Source organism: Lonchura striata, chromosome 9 (genome assembly GCF_050655825.1).
Source record: "Lonchura striata isolate lonStrDom1 chromosome 9, ASM5065582v1, whole genome shotgun sequence".
Taxonomy (NCBI): Eukaryota; Metazoa; Chordata; class Aves; order Passeriformes; family Estrildidae; genus Lonchura; species Lonchura striata.
In genome coordinates this window covers 19,289,209-19,310,814 of record NC_140711.1, presented here as the reverse complement: position 1 = coordinate 19,310,814, position 21,606 = coordinate 19,289,209, and the positions used below count along the sequence as shown (strand labels likewise).

The following is a 21,606-nucleotide window of genomic DNA, read 5'->3' as shown; positions in this document are numbered from 1 at the left end:
TTCAGAAAACAAAAGGAACAACATCATCTTTAAAGCACAAAAAAGACTACAATGCAAGACCTGCAACACTCTCCCGAATCTCACATCAAAGAGGTCATCTACAGATAGAGTATTTTGACTTTTCTTTTGTTCTCCCTGTTTTTATGTACAGGAACTTTGACATTTCTTTTATTTTTAACTTGAAACAGAATAGGAAAATATAAGTTACCAAGTCAGAAAACAGAATGTACAACTTACAGTGTAACAATATCTGCATTTGCAGCTTCCACTGCTATACTCAATGGATCTTTCCCGTCTTCATCAGTGGCATGCTGGTTTGCTCCTCGTTTTAGGAATAAGCACACTTGTCTGTTTAGAAAAAAAAAATTGAAGAATATTTTTGACAATAAAGGAAGAAAGCTAATAAAGTTAAGCTAGATACAATGTATTTAGCCTAAATCATCAAAAGTCTCATGTATATCAAAATAGTGCAGTTCATCTAGAACATGTTAACAGGGTAGTAAGCAAACAATTTCTTTAACCCACGTGAGAAAACACATATGTTTTGCTATTGGATGAGACTGCTAAATCAAAATATTATTTCCTTTCTCACAACTAGAGCTTGAGAAAAACTTGTATCACCTGAAATAGTACTAAAATGTCAGAATATCTGGGGCCATGAAGAAGCTTCCCATGAACAACTACAGTAAAGGATGGCCATGTACAAACTGTGGGGCAGTGAGTTACCCAGTGTGTCCTAGAACTGTGGCATGGTGCAGGGGCCCCCTTCCTTTCATGTCTCTGATGTTCACGTTGGCCCCATTCTGCAGCAAAAATTCACAAGTAACCAGTGAACCCTATGGAATCAAAACAAAGAAACAACTCAGCACCAGATCTCTAGAATCAAACCAAACCTTTTCTGCCTTCTCACCACTGAGCCACCCAGTAAATGAAACAAAAGGGAGTTGCTTCCAACTTTAAACACAGAATTCATAAACATTCTACTAGACATAGAATTCCAAACAAAGCATTAACAAGAAAAAATATTCCAGAAACAACTCTGAAAGAACACTGTAAGCATAATTTCAGCATCACATTATCATTCATTATGGAAGCAAACAGCTCACAGTGACACAGAAATATCATCATTTCCCTTGCTCTCCTCCCCCATATCACTAGTGCTGTATATCACATACCCCTCGCACTGCCTGAATCAGTGGTGTTGCTTTGTTTTCTTCCATGTTGACCCAATTTACTTCAGCTCCATGAGCCAATGCTTCTGCCATGTGAGGAAGATTTTTCTCAAAGGCAGCTTGATACAACTGCAATCCTGGACTAGACTGCTTGGAGTCACAGAAAACTGGAGACTCTTGCTTGTCTCCTTCTGAAAAGAAAAAAAATTGCTTACCTAATTCCTGTTTTAATAAGGTACCTCTTGGAAATCTGATCAAAACATCATTTCTCTGGCAATAGGTAGCTCAGCTTTTGCAGAATGCTATGTATTGTTGCCCCATTCTGCCAGGGGAATTTCACAGATGCCTTCAGCTCCAGTGTTCAGGCACAGTCTCTTCATGGAATTATTACTGCATTGAAAACCTTCTCTCCACATTACTGACACTTGTATATACTTCAATCTACATATTCCATGTAATTTCTAAGAAATTATTTAAGGTCAGAATGTGTTTTATTGTAAACTGAAACATATGAATAAAACTCATTTTCTGCAAAGATGTAGTCATACAAATGTATCTTTATGTGAAACACCAGAGTATGAGGCTAATACTATTCTGACCTAATTTTTGTTAATAGATACCATTGTCATTTACCAATTACTTGCTGTGGCTATAATCTTTTGGACTAATGCACAGTCTTTCTCTTCATCTCAGTTATGGTTATATGGAGTGAAGTCTGGGAGATAAAGAGGTTACTACATAGAAGCTTTTGTGAGTTACAGCATCATAAATATTTCTACAACATAATCACAAAAAATCCAAGCCACATGCTGCCTGTCCGCAATAACACCTGTGAACTACTGGATTTAAAACATACCTTAAAAAAGAGTTTGATGTAGAATAATAGGTCTGCTTTATAAACAAATGTTTTGGAAATTTTGAGAAGCCATACTCAATATATCTGTCAGAACAGCATGCTAAAAATAGCATATAATTTCATTCATCAACTTATAGAATTTCTGAGTTGAAGGAACAATGTTTAAAGACTTGGTCAATTCCACAGAAATAAGAAACAGAAAAATTAAGCAAGAATGCACAAATAACACATAAAAACCTACTATCTGTGACTCAAGAGGAATTCTACCTCTGTGGATTTATTTACTTATAAAAGGATCATGCATTTGGGATCAGCCTCATCTGACTGGGAAAAAACTATAGTTCTTTGAACCCATTTAGAAGGATTAAATGTCATTTTTGGTAGCAAGCCCAAAGAAAGATTGGTCAGGCAAATTTTACCCTTGCTAAAAGCATTTCAACCAGGATAGTAGACACGAATTGTATCACAAAGCATTAATCTGTTTTACAAAAAGAACATGCTGCCAAGTGATTAAATTTTCATCTTACAGTGCAAAGCCTAACACACCTGGTTCATACAAACTGTTGGCTGATATAGTAGAGGCAAGGTGTTCTCTGCTGTCATCAGTGCTTGGCTGGATCCCACTGTCACTGCTTCGGACTGTTTTGGGGAAAAACTGTAATTACTATGCAGAACTGAAGCTACCTGCTCCTCACGGATCCCATGATAATAAAGCAAGCTCTTATACTTGGTCCTGAATATAATTTTTTAAAAAATGGCTTGTTCTCATTCAGTATTCTTAAAACATTCATAGAAAAATATGAAGTTACATTTTGTAACCATAACATTTACAGTAATAATAACTGTCAAAGATAACTAGAAATTAAAAAAATCAGGATAAGTAAAAAAGCTTAAATTATTTCATGAAAATACTAAGCAATGCAGCAGCCTGGAGACAAGAGACAGAAGCAGGGAGATGGCCACAACACACAATGGATCACTAGTGCAAACAGAGAACACGCCACAGCTGTAGTACTTACTACTACGGAGTTTTGAAGAGGTATCAAAGTAGGAGAAGAGTGAATCAAGCTCATCAGGACAGAACAGAGACTCCCGCCTCGCCTCGTCGCTACTTACAGCAACCGCTGGGACATGCAGGTTAGCAAAGCACAAAGCGGGCAGTAAGGAAGGGACAGGGCAGGAAAGAAAGTTATTGGAAAAACCAAGAAGGATGAAATTACTGAGGAAAGAAGGTGGTTAATATGATTCTGAGTTATAAGCATCCCCATTCCAAATCCTTCCCCATGTGAAAAAAAAAATTGCATCTCTGAAGAAGTCTTTTCTTCCCTACACTCTACACTAGGCTACAACCCATTAATAAAATAGATTCCATAGTCTCTGCATGAGGCAGAAGTCAATTAATATAAAAATATATTACCTTAAAAAGAATATAGGTAATACAGCTAAGGAGAGAAGTGTGTAAATACCTTTTTGGGATGCTGCACCTTGTCCCCCTGCCAAAAGAGATTTTTCAGGGCCACTGTGCCTTTTCTCTTCCTGAATTTGAGGCAAAACTTTTGTTCCAGGCTCAGGCAGAGGTACTGATGCAGCTTGCTTCTCTACAAACTTTCTTTCCACATATTTTGCTCTGATGTATGCCTCCTTCTCCTGCCTGTCATATACAAAATTCTTGGAGTTAGTAAGCTAATATTTTAGTATTTTCATGTATTAAAAAAATATCTATTTTTACTAAAGTCAGTAACCAAAACTGTAGCTTGGCATTGCACATAAGACACACCTATAGAACATTGTCAGAAAGATGCAAAGCACACTGTCACTTTAAGGATTCTTGATTAAATTTTACAATAAGGCTCAAAAGGAAGTAATTTTTTTAAGTTCACAAACATGTATTTACTTACAGACAGAGACTTTAGAAAGTGGTATGTGGAAGAAATAAGCATTAGTTACTCTATGTTACCTGCATTAAACCTTTATACATGTTTATATTGTTAATAAACATATATTTAGTTTCTAATGTAAATATAAATTGCAGCATTTGTTACAGGAACATTAAAATTACAAAAGAAAACAATAAGTCCTAGGTAGGCACAGCAATCAGTTCCATATCACATATTGAAGTATTTTTCCTCATAACCTGAAGCTATCAGTTTAAAACACAACAGCAGTTGTTCCGAACTGATAAAAGTGGCTGTAATTATTGCACTGAAACTGCTGAAAAGCAGTTACCACTAGAAAAAATATCTCACAAATTCCTACTTTGTTTATATTATCATCACTGTCTCCAAATTGCCAACACTGCATAAAATGCAGTTTTCTATACTATAAAACTGCTGGGCAGCAAGCAGCACAGAACTGGAAAGGTAGTAAAAAAGCAAGTTTTAAGAGACAGCCTATACAGCAGCACAAAGCATTGGGAATCTACCTTCAAACACAGATTAGCATCAGAGAAATAGAAGACAGCAGTAGTATGATTTGAAGGCTGCTGTAAAGCAGCAGAGCTCATGTACAATGTAGGTAGGAAGATGAGAACATTCTGAGGCTCAGGGAACAAAAGGCAAAAAAGGTAAAAATGGAAGAACAAAGTCACTGTAAACAAAAGGAACAGACACAGGCTCCTTCCAGGAGCACTCCCACATCAAGTCCAGCTGGCTGAGCTGGTATCCAGCAGAGAGGAAACAAAACCCACATGTTCAAAGTGATACTGTCGAGCTATCATCAAAAGGAGGGAGTGTGACCACAAAAAGAACAAATGAAGAGGAGGAGCAGAAAGGGACCAACAGAAGGAATGCCCAATAAAGAGAGAGAGTGAGAAAAGGGAGAGAGCAAGACATAGTGGGGATACAGGAAAATGAGTACACTAAAGGAGTGTAACACAGTTAAGTGGCAGCATCTTTTACAGGTGGAGGCTGAAGGAAGCAACAACAAAAGGAAGCAACAGGCACTGCTGGTAAAATACTACCTTTGACTTCCAGATTGTGGCTTCTTTACTCCCACTTTTTCCAACTTTGCTTCATATATTCTATTTATAACATCGTTTCCCAATTCACACATAAGCTATAAAGCAAAATGAATAAATTAAAATATAGTTGCAAAAAGCTTTATCTACGTATTCAGTTGTTTTTAACCTCACTCAGCTTGTATTTACAACTTAGTGTTTTCACTGGTAAAGGTACACTTACAGAAATAAGCATTGGTTTATACAATAATAATGAAACAACCAGTGAATAGAAAGACCAAATTCTGAGTAAGGTAAGAAAAAAATCTAGTCACTTTTAAAGTACCTGGAAAAACAACCACCAGAATGACACCTGCAGGTCTCATTAACAAAGGTGTTTTTCCATCAGCTTTGCCAGGAGCTCTTCTTAGCCCCTTAGCAAAAGACAATTCAATCAACTGTATTCCACCTTACCCAATGGACATTTTTGCTAAACCATAATCTGATACAACTATGGAAAAGAAACAGAGACAAAAACCTACTTACAGGAGAATTTAACCCTATTGATTGCAGTTAACAGACTTCTTGTTTCTAATATCAGGTAGAATACTAGAACACTTAGCTCTGGTATTTACATGAACAGTACAAGAGGTACAGCTTTTTTTTTTTTTTTTGGACTGGGCAAGGGAGTTGGTTGATTGTTTTCTCAGCATGCACACATTGATAAAAAATTATTTAACCACAAAACACGTTGTTTTTTAATTATTCAGAATAGAGAAGCAATTTCTAAGTGCCAGGACATCAAAGCTAGAAACAAATGCTTGCATGAATTATCCAGTTGCATACATGCATCCATGCATGAGTTCCTATTTCAGGATTTCAGTGTCACATGATTTTTATAACCATGGTTCAAGCTAGAAATTTGGCACACAAGAGCAGTTGCATGAGTATTTTTCTATAGGCCAGAAACATCTCACTGTTAAGAGCTGACATTCAAATTTTTGAGTATGATTATGCTTTAGGCTGATATATCACTTCCAAAACTTTCAGCCCACTGAAACAACATTATTGGTATGTATACAGATTTGCCTTTTTATATGTTGAAAGTATCAGATGAAACTTGCTACTCAGAGTGCACTTGGAAACCTGAAGGTGTTGTAAGTTGTTCTGAATTGCAAGTTTGTAGCACAAATTACTGTGGAGTATAAGAAAGTATGAATTAAAATAAACCAACACACAAGTATAAACATTTTCTGCTCGAAACTGCAAGACATACACTGGGTTCAAATGTATTTCCTGCATTGAACTTTCTGATGCAGAGGCTTTAGAACAACAATCTAAGTACCAAAGAGAAACCTGTTTCAAAAACACTGTACCTTTAGTAGTTCAGGTTCCCATGAATCCAACGTTAAAGATCTTACTTTTGAAAAGTGGACTCCCAAGCTCCTAAACAACATGGAAAAAAGCATTACCTTGTAACTTGTTACACCTTACCTCAGACAGATTTACCATTAATTTATGCAAATAAAGCAGTTACCTTAATTCTATTTACAAACAAGGGTCTCTAATTTTCTTTAACTATACCTTAGAAGAGGCAAACACCACCCTTGCTAATTAAGCCAATGCACAAATGAACTGCAGTTGTGAGTGTCCCCAACCTGTGTATCCCAGAGCACTCGATGCACAGTGTGATTCCCAGGTTGATGCTGGCCCAGCGAGGATCTGCCAAACCACAGTCACAGCAGGCAGCATTACCAGCAATGCACTGGACTCGCTGCAGAGCACTCTCTCCTTTCAACAGCTTCTCTTTTGTCTCACTCCCAGATTCTAGGCTCCCAGTAGAAGGGGATGATTTCTTTTCCTGTTTCTAAAAGAGATAAGACACAAACAAACCAATTAAGAGACATGCTAAACTAAAGAAATTAAAGTCCCACAGATACTGACTGTACACTAAAATACAAGAAAAGTTCTCTTCTACCAAGGTCAAGGAAAGCCACAGAATTAAAAAAATGTTTAGGTTTTTAGAAGATATATAAAACTGAATATAAGAATATCCTATGATATTTAGTCACACTACAGAGATCTCAAAAAAATATACAGGCCATAGTGATATTAACATGATGAAGTGAAAGACAGATGAGATACAATTCATAGACTTCAAAATTTCATTGTATTTCCACTGGAAGACAAACAATGGTTTGTTTCTTTCCTTCTCTCTCATAAAAAACAGCTTTATGTATTTAGAATTTTCAGGATTTAAAGGGAGGTTGTTGTTTGGTGGATTGTTAAACTCACCTCAGATTCATCCCCTTTTTCTCTATATGCTGTGGCAATACTGGTCTGAACAGCTTTAATCCATGCCTGCCGCAGCTTTTCCGAGTCGGCCTGAAGCATGCAGCTCCTGTGACAAATCACAAAGTACTCAGAGACAGTGGCCAAGCAGCTGACATCCAACAACTCATTGTGCAGAGGTCTGTTTTCATGGAGCAAGATTCTTCCTATCACAAGTTTAGTAGGCATCATGCAATAAACACATTTATTTTAAGATAACAAAGCAGCTGAGCCTTTGTGAGCTGCAAACTCCTTATTTCAAAATTATCTGTAGGTAATGCTAATAGATACAGAAATGGCTCTTTCAGAAACACTGACAATGACTTAGCTTTCTTACTCCAAATTTTTCTTTTTTATGCCTTCAAATGCATTTTACACCCATGACACAAGATACAGGTATCAGTCCTTGAAAACACACTTTCATTCACTGAGATTAAGACAGAGTAATTTTAAAGCTCTCTGACAAAGAATGAACTACTTTTCTCATCAACAGTAAAAGAAGCAAGTCATGAAGTATAAAGCTGTTCCAATACTTATGGGTTGAAAAAGCACAGGCAAGCAAGAGCAAAATGCTGTGGCTCACATCTGGGAATGCAAACATCAGGATGGACAGCAATCTACTCCGAAGAGAAATGTAAGGAGCAGTGGAGAGTGTAGATAACCTCCAAACCTAAAAGCAAGTTGACCTCATATGGAAAACTTAAATAATCTTCACATCTCACAATTACTAACGAAGAATCCAAGTCCTGCCCTTGCTGTGGCAGGATGCCAAAATTTCCCAAGTACAGCCCATGCACTGCTGGAGCTGAAGAATAATTTTATTTGGTAGTTTCATTTAGTGCATTCTGAAGTATAATTTATCATCACTGAGACAACAACTTATTTATGTGCTTCTCTCTCATTGCACCAATCAAATGTGGAGAAACTGAGACCTATTTTCTACATTACTAAGCAGCTGATAGTATCAGCTACTACTAAGCCACAGCAGAGCTCTGCACCACAAGCCATTTCTGCAAAAAGCACAAGAACGCATGTTTATTTTAATGCCAAAAGTAAACTAAATACCAGGGACACTTCTCACAGCATCACTTACTCTCAGCCAAAATTTCAGAGAGCAGAATTTTTCAGATACTTTCCCTGTTTTGATCTATCCCAAGAGAAATATTAATCTTACATTTTAAAGCAACCACATGTAATGATTTTTATTTTTAAATTAACATACTCAATTGCTTCTCCTTACTTTGTTGGAGAAACCACCTCAAAACAGAAACGTCTTTCTATGTCTTCACAGTGTTTAACTGTGCAGAGCCGCAAGTCTTCAACAACTACTGTGGGATTATCCTAAGAGATAAAAGTTAACAAGAAAGTCAGAGAGAAAAAATAATATAGTTGATAAGAAGATAATAATTCAATCCTGAATCATTAATCATTGAATTCTATTTGCCTGGTTACACTAACTTTTTCCTTCAAAACTAAAATTTGAACTCAGTGGATTTGGAGATCTACAATCCGATCTACTGAATAATCAACACATTAAACTTAAACATTATTCAAGGAACAGCCTCTGATCCCAGTCGGTTTGCAGTGAGGAGGAGTTAATTGCCAGAAGCTCTTTCCTCTTTTTTTCCCCACCATCTCCATACAGTTTCTGTTTTTATTCCAACCTGAAGAACAGATACAGCTCCTTGGTGTAAAAGCAGATTCTAGAACAGCAAACAAAGGAGCAAGGGCCCAAAACCTGACTGAAAAGGCTTCTATGGCTTGGGGCAGAGCTGAACTTGCTGATTTAACATCAAACAGCTGCACTTCCCACCAGCAACAAGGCAGATACTGACTGCTGAGCCACTGTGCATTTTCAACACTAACTACGTGTATATAGCTGCCCTGACTGCTTTGTAACAAGCTTTTGTGCTTTTTTTCCCCCAGTTGCTGAATTGGGTGTGTGAACCAGTAAGTAACTGGTGGGAACAAGTCCTGAAAGAGTTAAACACAACTGCTCAGAGAACAGCATGGAATGACTGCCAGCAAGTAAGCACAAGCCCTTTGGGACCAACTTTTAAAGCTCTAACTAGGTTACCAAACCCACAGCAAAAAGAGTATGTGCTTACAATCAGTGCACAGGAATCTCAGAATCTGTCAGTGTAGCTATTAGGCTCATTTTACAAAGGGAGAAACTAATTTAGAAAAAACCAGTAGGTTGTTGAAGATCACACGGGAGGCACATCAGCAGTTTCCCCAATCAATCAGGAAAATCATCACCCAAACCCCAAACTATCCCAAGCCAGTTTTCAACTCCTACCTTAAACTTCTTCTGGTACACAAGTTGGTTATTTTGTATTGAGAACCAGCGCCTATTCAAATGAAGAGACAGCCAGAGAATACATAACTGATTTTACAGTGCTTATGGGACTGAGATGTGCTAACATACAGTCTACAAAGAGACTGCATAAAAAAATTCAGGAAAGTAATACTGCAGTCAATTTTGGCAAATATTTCATGAGAATAATGAACAAAGGGGAAGCAGACACAAAACAGAAAAGAAAGCAAGGTTCAAATAATTTGAGTCATAAACAAACACATTCATGTTATGACAACATTAGTTAAGCTATCACACAAAACATTTTCAGTTTAAATAACATTTCCTTCAGTATTTTAGCAGCAAGTTACAATTTTAAGTAGTTGTTTGATAAATGAATTCAGATAGTTTGAATAGAAAAAAATACTTAAACCCATGTAAACTAATCCTGAAACAATTTTGGGAGTAGAACTAACTTACTAAAGCAGTAAAAATGCTTCAGTGTTGTTATCCCATGCAGGTTTCATATCTGTCTACATTGGGCATGTCTGAAATAAAAACACTGCATATAAAAACTAAAAAAAAAAAAAATCCAATGAAAACCTTTTAAGTAGGATCCTAAATTAAGCCTCAGTTTTGATGGAAAATCAAATAAATCAAATAAAAGATTTAATGAAGGGATCCTGTAAAATTAAAAAGATAATATAATGCTTAAAAATTCCTCTGAACTGTATCCTTCCTTGTCAAACTCACTGTTCACACAGGATACATCTCAGAGAATGGAAAAAGCACTCACATTTTAGGAAAAAACCCTCTCAGATCTGTAACAATGACCACTTAATGAAAAAAAATCCATTAGATACAACCATGCCTTTCTAGCTCTTCAGGGATGTACAAAATAAAAGCTAACCAATTATCACAGTTTCATTTTCACTGACAAAAATGAAGGGAATGTAAAAGACAATTGAGTGAAATTTACACCTTGTTTTGTTCAGGCTTATAATGCAAACGTGTATTTACCACAGCATAATTCCTCATTTATCTCCAATACCCCACCTTTAGCACACATCACTTTTTCCTGCACTGCCAGTTAATTTGAATTGTAACAGTACACAAAATATTGTGTTGCAAGAGATCTTTTTATTCTCCATAGGCTGTTGAGCTTCAAGCTACAGTTTACTACAATTAGTAACAAGAGGGCTCCATGTATTTGTTCAACCACCACAAGCCATTCCTGGAAAGAAGTGCACAAAGATGGTTAGGAAAAATTAATATATACAAAAAATGTTAGATCCAAACCAGAAAAACTAGTATTTATTAGAAAGGTTAGTGTTTCATAGACAGATGAGATTCTACCTTTTAATAATCTTTTCAAATGTTGTGCAGATATATTTAATTTAAAAAGCAACAACAGGATCTCCTGTCATTCTTGACTTTTTAAATTTATTAACAGCAGTAGTTTTAGTCACTGCTATTGAAAAGGTGTCATCTTTACCATCTATTTGCAGATGCAGTAAGTATGCCCCAAATATAAGGCAGGTTATTGCTAATATAAGTATAGAAAGCTAAACAAAAAAGCAGACTTGAAAAGGAAATAAACTCATGTAATTTTTCATGTGCTTTTTTTGAATGTAACACAAAATAGAACAACATGAAAAGCGGTGCCTAAGTGATAAAGGGAGCGGTAAAGGAGAAAAAAAAAAGCAGCCTTGCCCCAAGACAACGAGCAATGGAGCAAATCCCTAGTAAGAGCCTTAGGAAGTGCAATTAACTTCATTAATGCAATGCTTCATTTGTTCTACAGCTAAATATTTCATGAGTTACTCTAGTAAACAAGCTCTAATCTCATCAGTTGGATATAAGTGAACACGCAAATTGTAACACGAATTTGTGCCATCTTTAAAATCTAGTCTAGAAGGTTTGAAAGTATTTCAGTCCCTTTTTTTTCCTAGTAGAGAAATTAAATCTGTTAAAGAAAAAATTTCCGTCCAGCTAGAAAAGGTACAGGTTTTAGTGCTTTTCTAAAATAAACTTTTACCAAATGAGATCAAGAATTTAGAATGTAGATCACAATTTAGAAGTAGGTGTCAGAGTTAATACATTTTGTTTTTTTCTTAATGAGATTAAAGTGTCAGACTGCCCTTCAAGGTGTCAGCACCACTGCAGCTTTATTCAGGCCAAAAACTTGGAATTATTCCTCATTAACCAAATAACATCAATAAACTCTACACTTTACTGAAACAAACAGACTGCTGGGGGTTTATACCAGCATCAGCCAGGAACTTCTGAGGTACAATCTCTGTACTGAAAGTGCTGCTGTAGGGTAACCCACATCTATCAGGTTCTAAGAATAATTTAATAAATCTCCAGGCATCATGTGTGCAATAAGTACTGACTATTACCAAATTTTCCTTAAATGTGTCATTCTGTCAAAAGCAAGAGAGAAGTATGGTGAAGGAGAAAACAGTCTTTGGAATATTACAGTAGTTTACACTGTTTTACTTCATAGTGGTTAAATACAGTTGTTCCTGTTTAGAAACTGAATACTTTCCACCATGTATACCTACACAATTCAAAACTGTATTTATTAAATAGGAAACAATGAAAAATCTATAGAAAAAAGTCCAATTTCTGAGAACTGAGAGTAATACTGAAAAAAATAATAAAATTTTAGTTTGACATAAAACAATGAATTGTGCTTTGTGATTCTCAGAAACAGTTTTCTCCTCTAGTTGCTACCAGCACACAATTAAAACAGAGTAATTAAGAAAGCACAACATTTAAAAGTACATGTCTATTCCCAATGCAGTTGATAAGACAAAAAAAAATCTCATCAACAGCAATTGGGAAAAGGCAAGGCAATGATCTTGTGCAGAAACTTGGCTTTAATTCCTTTTTTAGCTAAAAAGTAGCTCAATCTTTCTAAATCTTTTAAAGGAATTGAGTAGCAGGTATATGGGCATCCCAGGCAGAATCCTTCTGTTATTTTCTTAGACTGAGTCACTTACACATCCATTGCAAGTAATCAAAATTAAATGCAGGGTTAATGAAGAGCTTTTTGCGTGCCACGGAAACATTGGGAAGGTATAAAAGAAGCTGGTTGGTACCTGATGTGATCTGGCTTTTTCCTGTCATGTGAAAAAATGGGGTAGGATTAAAACATAAGGGAAAGGAGGAAAAGGGATGAAAAATGCAAAATGACCAAAATAAGAAAAGAATTAGCATGATCTGAAAATACAGCAGAATTAAAAAGGAATACATCTATTGCATCCAATCTATTTGGACTCAAGCTAGTGGTCTGACAAATGCTTTTCTCCCTACACACATTTATTATTTCTTTGTGATATGGACTTATTTTTCATTTGAATTTCTGGGAACCAAAAGAGCTTTCCAGCTACTGTTCCATAATAAATGCATCTAACTCTTGTCCTGATGCCTTAAGAAACCTGGTGTACAATAACGTGTATCATTTACCAACAGACAGACATACATTCTAAACACAGGTGTCCATACCTGTTACTCTAAAACTTTGCAGTACAAGGATATAATTTTGATTCCACTGAACTGTATTATCTGAAATACTTGGGTGCATTATGTCCTTTCAGTCATAACAAAGAGCGATTACAAAAGCTCCATCTCTTTCAAAATATAGTGACACTGAATTGCAAATAACTCAGGGTTTACTTTGCAGCCTGCTCAAACACTTATTTGTTTCTAAAGCCAGTGTCACACAGAAGTGTCCCAAGAAAGGAAACTTGATGCAAAAGCCCAAATAATTAAAGTCTTGAGATGATGAAACATGAGCTGCTAGGTGCCACAGGAAGAAATTTCATTATGCTAGCAAGACATTAGTTTGGACTGCAAACAAATTTTTATTCACCACAACAGATTTACCCCCTTCAAAGGGCTGTATTATAATCTTTTTTTTTTCTCTCCCCCCAGCAACCAGACTTTTCCCAGGATAATACCACTATGGGGTCCATGGATTCACTGACCAAGACATGTACACAGAAACACCACATTTCTCTCATTTGTCAGCTAGAATGATTCTGCTGTGTCAAACCCAGACAAAACCTATCATATCCTTATCTCTTCTCTGTTGATTTTAATGTTGGTAAGTATCTGCTAATAGTGGCTATTAGAATGGGTTTTGGTGCCTTTCATTCACTCTTGAAGGAGTTCTTAAAAAGGTCTAGAACAAACATAAGACCAACTGATACCAATGGGAGTAAAAGAGAAGCCTCCATTTAAAATCCTCATTACTACTGACTGCATTTAGCAGTTAGCAAGGAAGACCAGTGCTGTCACCTTTAGCTCAGAACAGCAGGAAATTCCAGTATTTCTAGACAAATTCTTCTAGTTTTGCTTCAGCTGGTTGATTTTCCACCCACCTTCCCCAAAGATGGGGATGTAATAAAGGAGAAAACTGCTAATCTGTAAGTATCTTGTCTGTCTTGACTTCAGCTCAGAATTCCCTAAAATAAAATACATAATTCTCTGAATGTTTCCTCCTTTGGTATTTTGTAAAACTTTACACACAAAACAATTTAATGCAATGACAAAATCCTTTCTTGTACTTTAATTAGCAATAGGAAAAACTTTATAATCTCTAATATACGATAAACTTCAAGCAGTACAATTCCCCACAGCTGAAACAGTAACACACACAAGTAAAATCTTCCATCACAGGAAACAGGCAGTGACCACTTCTGTGCCTACAGTATAGCAAGCAACTACAAATGTATTCAGAAATAACAAAAATATTTCTTTATTAAAACATAGCAAAAATGGCAGACTAGATTCAGAAATTAAAAACTGTCTTCATTAAATCTTAAATGTATATTTTATATATGATAAAAGTAGTTTAATAGCAATTAGTAATGGTTTGTGAATATGTGGAATACTAAATTTAAATGATTGATTCAATTTCAGAACTGTTTATAAATAGCATATCCAATCCTATTTCTTGCCTTAAAGCATCCAATTTGTCTATCTCAGTGAGATAAATTATCAAGGATCTAATACTAAAAAGGTTAAATGGTTTGCTTTATTGAATGCTCCTGTGAGAAACAGAAGAAAAAACTATAAGTAAATATCAATTATTTAATAAAAGTAGGCAGCTCTGACTCATTAACAAGCTGGTTATCTTTGCCCTCTTAAATTACTGCTTGGATATGCTTTTATTATACTTGTTCAAATCTGCAACCTAATCTGTAGGAATGTCATTGTGTATCTTGATTTAATTACAATGTCTGCTTATTTACTTTGTGTCCATTTAAATTACCAAGACACAGAGGTTAGTTTTAATTGAATCCTATTCTCTAATCACTTCAAGGTAAGATACATGTACAGTATTCCTAGGAATTAAGCCATGTGGAAGCAGACACTCCTGTCCTGCTCTCGCATGTCACTGCCCTGATATTCAGAGTTCCACCATCAGTCAATCCAGCAATAGCAAAAAGGACCCTTTAAGCCCCTTGGGAATCCAATAAAGGACAATCTCCTGCCCTATTACTGCATATTTTTCTCAGTATGATAACACTAACATTTTACTTTACACCAGAAAGGTGCTTTTGACACACATGTCCCAGTTTCCTCCCTTCACCATCCTTTGATGCTTCATAGATTTATCTTGGAGAACTCTGAATTCTGTGTGCATGAAACTAACCCAGAAAGTACATTACAATTACAGATGAGTAATAAGGCCAAAGGACCAGACCAGAATCAGCCCAAAGCAAAATCCTTTGTACTAGTTGCCCATGACTTGCTAATATAGATACAGTCTTATTGACTCCAGTAGCCCTTCCATCAGTCTATGGATTTAATGAAATGATCCCAATTTCTTACAAGCTTGTGGTGTGCTGAGATGCCCAAGGAAGTACAGAATAAGTAAGATTGGAAGGGACCACCCACTCAAATGCACATTTTGTCCTTTGAAACACAGCAAATAGTTTAACAGAGGCAACACGGAAAAATAGCAGAACATCAACAATAGAGAGCTATTTATCACAACCAATTACATCTAAAATTCAAGAACTGTATCCAACCACACTGTAAATGCTCCAGCATATATATTTCCTTGAAAAAAGCACACTCCCCTGGAAATGTAAAAGAAATCCTGTTCAGGAAGAAAAATATTTAAATAGTAGTAAAATATACATTGTTAAAGATAAATGACTAACAATATATTTTGAATTCCCAAAAGGGTCATCAAAACCACTAAGCAAAAGTCACTGCACAAGACAGGAATTTTAAAGGATAACAATTGCATTGCTTATCTTTCATTAAAAATAACTTGAGTGCTTGACTGTGTTTCTCTGCTTCCACTGATTATACAGCTTCTATTTTACTCTGTCTTCTAACACTTTCCTAGCATATGCTTTCACAAGGGAAAGGTTTGCAAATAACTAGTACAGAAAACAAGGAAAAATGGCTGTGAAGTGTGATCTGTAAGTTAACTAACAGAGTCACCCCAGTGTTCTGTCAAAACTATGGACTCAATGAGTTACAGAGATTATGAATCAGATGAGAATTCAGATTCAAAAGCAGTATTTTTATAAGCAGCAAATAGAGGTTCTGAATAATTACCTGTTCCAAGTCTTGAAGGCATTGCTGGCTCGCTTGAATAAATAACCTTCCATAACAATGCCATTGGCTGCATCTACATTGTATTCTAGTTTAGCATCATCACTGGAATAATCCTAGTACAAAGGAACAAGAAAAACACACTGCAGTTCAAATGAAACTTCAAGTATGAGCAGTACTGTTGTCAAAGAGTAAATATCTAAGAATAAGGTTTTGCTTGCAGCCCTTATTCGTCAAACCATGACTCTCAGCCCCTGATGGCTTTTTTTTAAAAAGCAATTTTAAGCAATGAGAATGCTGAAGATTTTTACTTTACCTGCAACAAGGGGAATTTCTTGTTCAGGTATTGGTGACCTCTACAGCCAAATAGAGGGCAAACATTGCTGACAGAGCATCTGATGCTTCAACTGTCTGGTCAAATGGTCTCTCATATATGCCCAAGAAAGGGGATAGAAAAGCAGAGGAGAAGAAGCCATGAAAGTTAGGAGTTAAAACTGAGAAACATCTGCAGCCTGTTGCAGATATGTATAAAGTCAGTTGTGCTTTAGCATTTTCTTCAGCTCTGTCATGTTGACAGCTGAGCTGCATAGGAACTTAGAAGATAAGTAATCAAATAAAGATGATGCTATCAGTTAACTCTGGAGTAAAGCAATCACGGTGCCGGCACTGACGACAAGACCTTGGCAGTAATTTTTTCTTTAAGATCTTGGGTAAGATTACAAAATTACAACTAGGATAAGGGAATATGTATTTCCATCAACCTAATAACAACTAAGCCGAGCTAATAACAATTAATAGCAGCTTTCTGAGCTTTAGAAAGGCTGATTGCTTCACATCTTTAGGAAAGGTAGGTTAGACTAATAATAATTGTGGCAATCATTTGCTTTCACATCTCATTGAGAACAGCATGGGCTCTTCCCAGGGAGGTAGAATTCAGATATTCAGAGAGTGGGAGGCTAACATCTACTAGGGGTGCATGAAAAAGCACACATGGAATGACATAATTTCTCACAACTTTGTCCAGAGCTGAAAATAATATACATGCTGTAATTTTATTTCACTGTTATTAAAATATATATCCTTAAAGTAGACTAGCAACATATGGCTTCTTCCCTTTAACATAGGTGTAAGAGACACATTACTGAAAATTAAATTCCGGAAGAAAAAAACCAAACAAGTTAAATATTGAAAAGACAGAATATTTTGTAACATGACTTTCCTGAAACTTCAGTAGTTACTTTTCATAAATTGCTAACATCAGCTTTGTGTGAAAAGTATATCTGAAAGTCTCTGTTTTGTACTTTGCTTCTTAGGAATTTGTCTATACATAAAGGAAAAGAGGCAAGAATTATATATAGAAAAGTAGCTTCAACACCAACGTGGTCATTATCCCGAGGAAATAGCCCAGGATGCACACAACTTTCGTGCTACACATGATGTTTACTCTTATACATGCAGATGGTTTGGTCCAATCCAAGGTTAATTACACATGATAGTGAAATGGTTACAAATATTCAAATGGACCCTTCAAGCTCCCCAGTCAGAACAGCACAAATTCCTTACAATTACTCACTGTTTTCATCTATTACTAATCTGGATAGATTACCTAACGTTGAAGGGTTAAATATAGATTTTTATTATTGAATTTACAGACGATCAGTGCAAGAGTTCTGAAAGAAAATGGAACTATCATATCACTACCATACACTGATCTGAATAAACATACTAGTTATAAATAAAAGCTTCACCAAAATAAAAGCAAATTTTTGTATTTATAATTCAGCAATTCATAACTTTGATTTTCTGCCTGTTTTCTAGATCAGAACATGCTGAACATAAAAGGCTTCATGTAAGCTCTCAAAATAAAAAGAGGAGAAAACCACTATGTACAAACTTAGACACACTGATGTCACATTCTCTACATTCCCCAAAAACTGATAAATTACTCTAACTTACCAGATCCCAAACATAATGAAATCTGCTAAAAATTTGCATCTTCTTGCCTCAGTGATGCCTGCAACTCCTTGTCTAGTTAAAGACAACACACATTTCCTCAGTCTTTTCTGTCCAATGTAATCACATTTTCCTCTGGGTTTGGAAAACTGCTGCAGAAAATGCAGCTGTCTTTTCCAATGACTCCAGATCTATGCTTTGAAGGTGTATATGGATCATTTATCATGCCACACTCTCAGTCAGAATTATCTAAAATACTGAGCCTTCTCATGAAATTTATTTTGTGTCATTTTTAATTACTTCTCTGATTGAATTCCACTTTTACAGAGCAGAAAAATACACCAGAGTAATAGAGGCAAATGTCAAATATCTCCTTAACTGAACATGGCAGACTACCAGCTGGAGCAGGGAGGGAATAAGGCTTCCATGTGCTTTATCCATAAAACTTTATTGACAAAGTTGTGATCAGTAAAAACAATCAGGGAAAAAAAAAAGCCTCATTTCAACTCACAGATAAAAGCAGAAAAAGATGTTAAATTAGCTATATTCTGATCTTAGTCTCTGCTATTCTACAATTTAAAAAATAGGACCAAAGCAGTCACATTATAGTTTATTTTTATCTTTGTGCATGGAAAAGTTTAATGAATCATGAAAAATAATCTGGGGTGGAGAAAAATCCACCCATATCTTTCCAGTGTCCTGCATAAGAGAATCACATGTTAATAAACTCAGTCACTGTATGTGATTCAGAATTGTGTATTCTACCAGCAGGCACACAACTGAGAAAGACTTCATTTTAAACATAATTAAACTAATTAGGTGTCAGTTAGGACTAAAGTAGACTTCACCTAACCAGAATTTTTAAAAAATTAGCCAGTATTATGTAATTTTTACTGAAGTGCTACATCACACATTTCATTCAGTTTTGAAAGAATAAACATCTATGGCTTCTCTTCTGACACTGATTTTTCACGGTTGGCTGCTACTGGAAGAGAAACACGTAGAAATGGGTTATGTAAGTGAAGCATACAGCATGCTTTCATGCCTTTTCTTTGCCCCTTTTTCTTTAAATGTCTATAGGGTACAGCAAACCAGCTGGCAATGGAAAAACAACTTTCATCTCCAGAAATAATACTAATCTGGTGTGTCACAGAACACTTAATATTCTTGACAGTGTTTCAGTGAATGCATTCTCGTATGAACGTATCAATTCATCACACATACTTGATTTATTCCAGAGCATGTTTTCTTTTTCTCCATGTATGATTTTCTTGTTCCCAAAACAAAACCCTCCATTACTTTTCAGCAGCAGAGCTTTTGATTTACTTTCAAAATTGCTATCAGGCCATGAAAGCTATTCAAAGCATTTTACCAGTATCTTAGGAACTATATTTTAACATTTAACATGCAACCAATTTATTTTTTACTTCTTTACTTTTTTACTTTTATTTTTATCCAATGTAACCCAAATTATCTTTTACTTAGAGAATCAGCATTTTTGAAGTTTTTTTAAAAAGGCAGTAAATGGGAGAGCATAAGTACTAAAGAAAACACTAACCTGAAAAATTAGGCCAGCATATAGTAAACAGGAGAAACTAATTGTGCAAAATCCCCATTTAGAAAGCTGCTCCCATTCCCTTTCCATTGGCAAGAGATGTTTGTCATGCTTAAGCAGAAAAGTCCCTTGAGGAAGGGTTTAAAACAACAGACACCACCAGTAACAAGATTTATAGTCCAAGACAGAGGGAGAGAATGCAAGATTGTCATTGAGCAAACAAGTCACTTGAAATACAAGCACATCTTTGGTTTTGGAGACAGGAGGTAGGATGTACAACTTTTCAACAGAGGCTCTGGTTTATGCTTACTTTGTGATTGTGGTAACAGCTGGTTTCCTATCACCTTGTTTACTCGAGATGTTAAAAATTTTCAAATCATTCTCACTCCAGCTGTTTCCTGAGCTCTCCTTTGGAAGCAGATTTTTACTTTAATGGAAAAGGGATTTGAATACAACAAAAACTATCTGAATTTCAATGCAAATACTTTTCCTGTATCATCTCCCTCATTTCAGAACAAAATATTAAGTCTGACAAAACACCAAAAAGCCATGAAGCTGTTTGCAGGTGCAACTGATTTTTAAAATATTTCTTAGTTAAACATGTTGCTACATCAATGAGCTGCAAACTGCTCAGAAAACATGAGTTATGTCTAATGTATTGACATTGTGACACCCCTCTTTTAATATTAATCTTTCCTTATAAAAATATATTGCAAAAAATTCCCAGAATGATCATGAAATTTCTACATTAATTCACAGCATGTGTTGCTCCTGTTTACTACAGAAAAATATTTTCTTACACTGAAAAAAATAAAGTTAAGAAAAATTTTTCCTGCACATTTGCTGAGTAAATAGACCATAAAGCTTATAAGCAATTAAAAAAAGTAAATCAGATTACCAGCTCTGCTAAAAAAGAAATCACACTGTATTGGTGACCAAGCCCTTCCATGACACTTTTAATAGCCTCTCCATCAACAGCCTAATTAAGTAGGACAATGATTATACAGAAAAGTGAGATGGGTTATTTAATTAGTGCAATTATTCTGCATGCATATGCACATATATGCAAACACAGGTAGTAGGTGGGTAGGTGTGTGCACGTATGCACTTACCTATACATTTCAGAAAAGGAACTGTTCTTTATCCACACAATGAAGGAAAGGCATCATTCTGAAGCATTAGATTAGAACTTCAGTATATTAAATACATATATACCTCATGGAATATTCAACACAATAAGCTTCAGAAGTTTCAGTTGTTAAAAAACATGGAAGGATTTGGCATTGGAAGATTTGGAAACATAGTGGAAAGCAACATGACAAGACATGAGAAGAGAATGGGGAATAAAGTTGTCATCTGGAACAGGGTGACCAGATGACAAGAAGTGATAAAAAGATCTAGAGTCTAAGGCAGTTCTGAAATCCTGATGAGCTGGAAGCTAACTTGGCATGAAGATTGGGAAAAGCAAGTAGGAGCAGACAAAAACAGACAACATGATTTGAATAAGAAACTAAGAACATGATTGGACAAGCTGTAAGAGGAATCTCCAATAAAGCACAGTCTAGACATTATCAGCACAAAATGCGACAGTGACTTCACTGATAAGGACAGGAGACAACACAACTCAAAACACAAAACTTAGGAGGACAACACACAGTACATTCTGACTGCCCTGATTATATTTTAGAGACAGCAATAAATTGTTAAAGTTTACTTTTATTGTTGTCAAAGCAACAATAAAAGTAACAGCATTGTGCTTATCACTCCTACTAGAAATCAAGAATATTTATTACACACAGATATGGCTTATAGAGTTTCATGAAGTTTAAAAAGTTTCAGTAATAATTGAAACTAGTAGAAGTAGTTTACCTGTAAAGCAGCCTTAAGCAGCATTTGAAGAAAAAACAAAGACTGTAAACACCA

The 21,606-nt window shown here is 35.7% G+C and overlaps 1 protein-coding gene across 11 annotated transcripts in view; it reads right to left on the bottom strand.

Annotated features, from left to right (window-relative positions):
- The window catches only part of ACAP2 (ArfGAP with coiled-coil, ankyrin repeat and PH domains 2), a 63,608-nt gene that overhangs the window by 8,443 nt on the left and 33,559 nt on the right, over positions 1–21,606 (bottom strand). For 3 of the 11 annotated variants that reach the window (XM_085587744.1, XM_085587751.1, XM_085587746.1), the window contains exons 10-23: positions 16,179–16,291; positions 12,698–12,718; positions 9,594–9,645; positions 8,535–8,635; positions 7,259–7,364; positions 6,622–6,830; positions 6,340–6,409; positions 4,988–5,082; positions 3,495–3,679; positions 3,048–3,152; positions 2,575–2,667; positions 1,176–1,363; positions 727–836; positions 238–348 (exon numbers count right to left, since the gene is read on the bottom strand). In XM_085587744.1, the coding sequence (XP_085443870.1) occupies positions 238–348; positions 727–836; positions 1,176–1,363; positions 2,575–2,667; positions 3,048–3,152; positions 3,495–3,679; positions 4,988–5,082; positions 6,340–6,409; positions 6,622–6,830; positions 7,259–7,364; positions 8,535–8,635; positions 9,594–9,645; positions 12,698–12,718; positions 16,179–16,291 (1,559 nt within the window). The remainder of the gene's footprint in view (positions 1–237; positions 349–726; positions 837–1,175; positions 1,364–2,574; positions 2,668–3,047; positions 3,153–3,494; positions 3,680–4,987; positions 5,083–6,339; positions 6,410–6,621; positions 6,831–7,258; positions 7,365–8,534; positions 8,636–9,593; positions 9,646–12,697; positions 12,719–16,178; positions 16,292–21,606) is intronic. The other 8 variants (XM_085587747.1, XM_085587749.1, XM_085587745.1 and 5 more) reach the window with 5 other exon arrangements.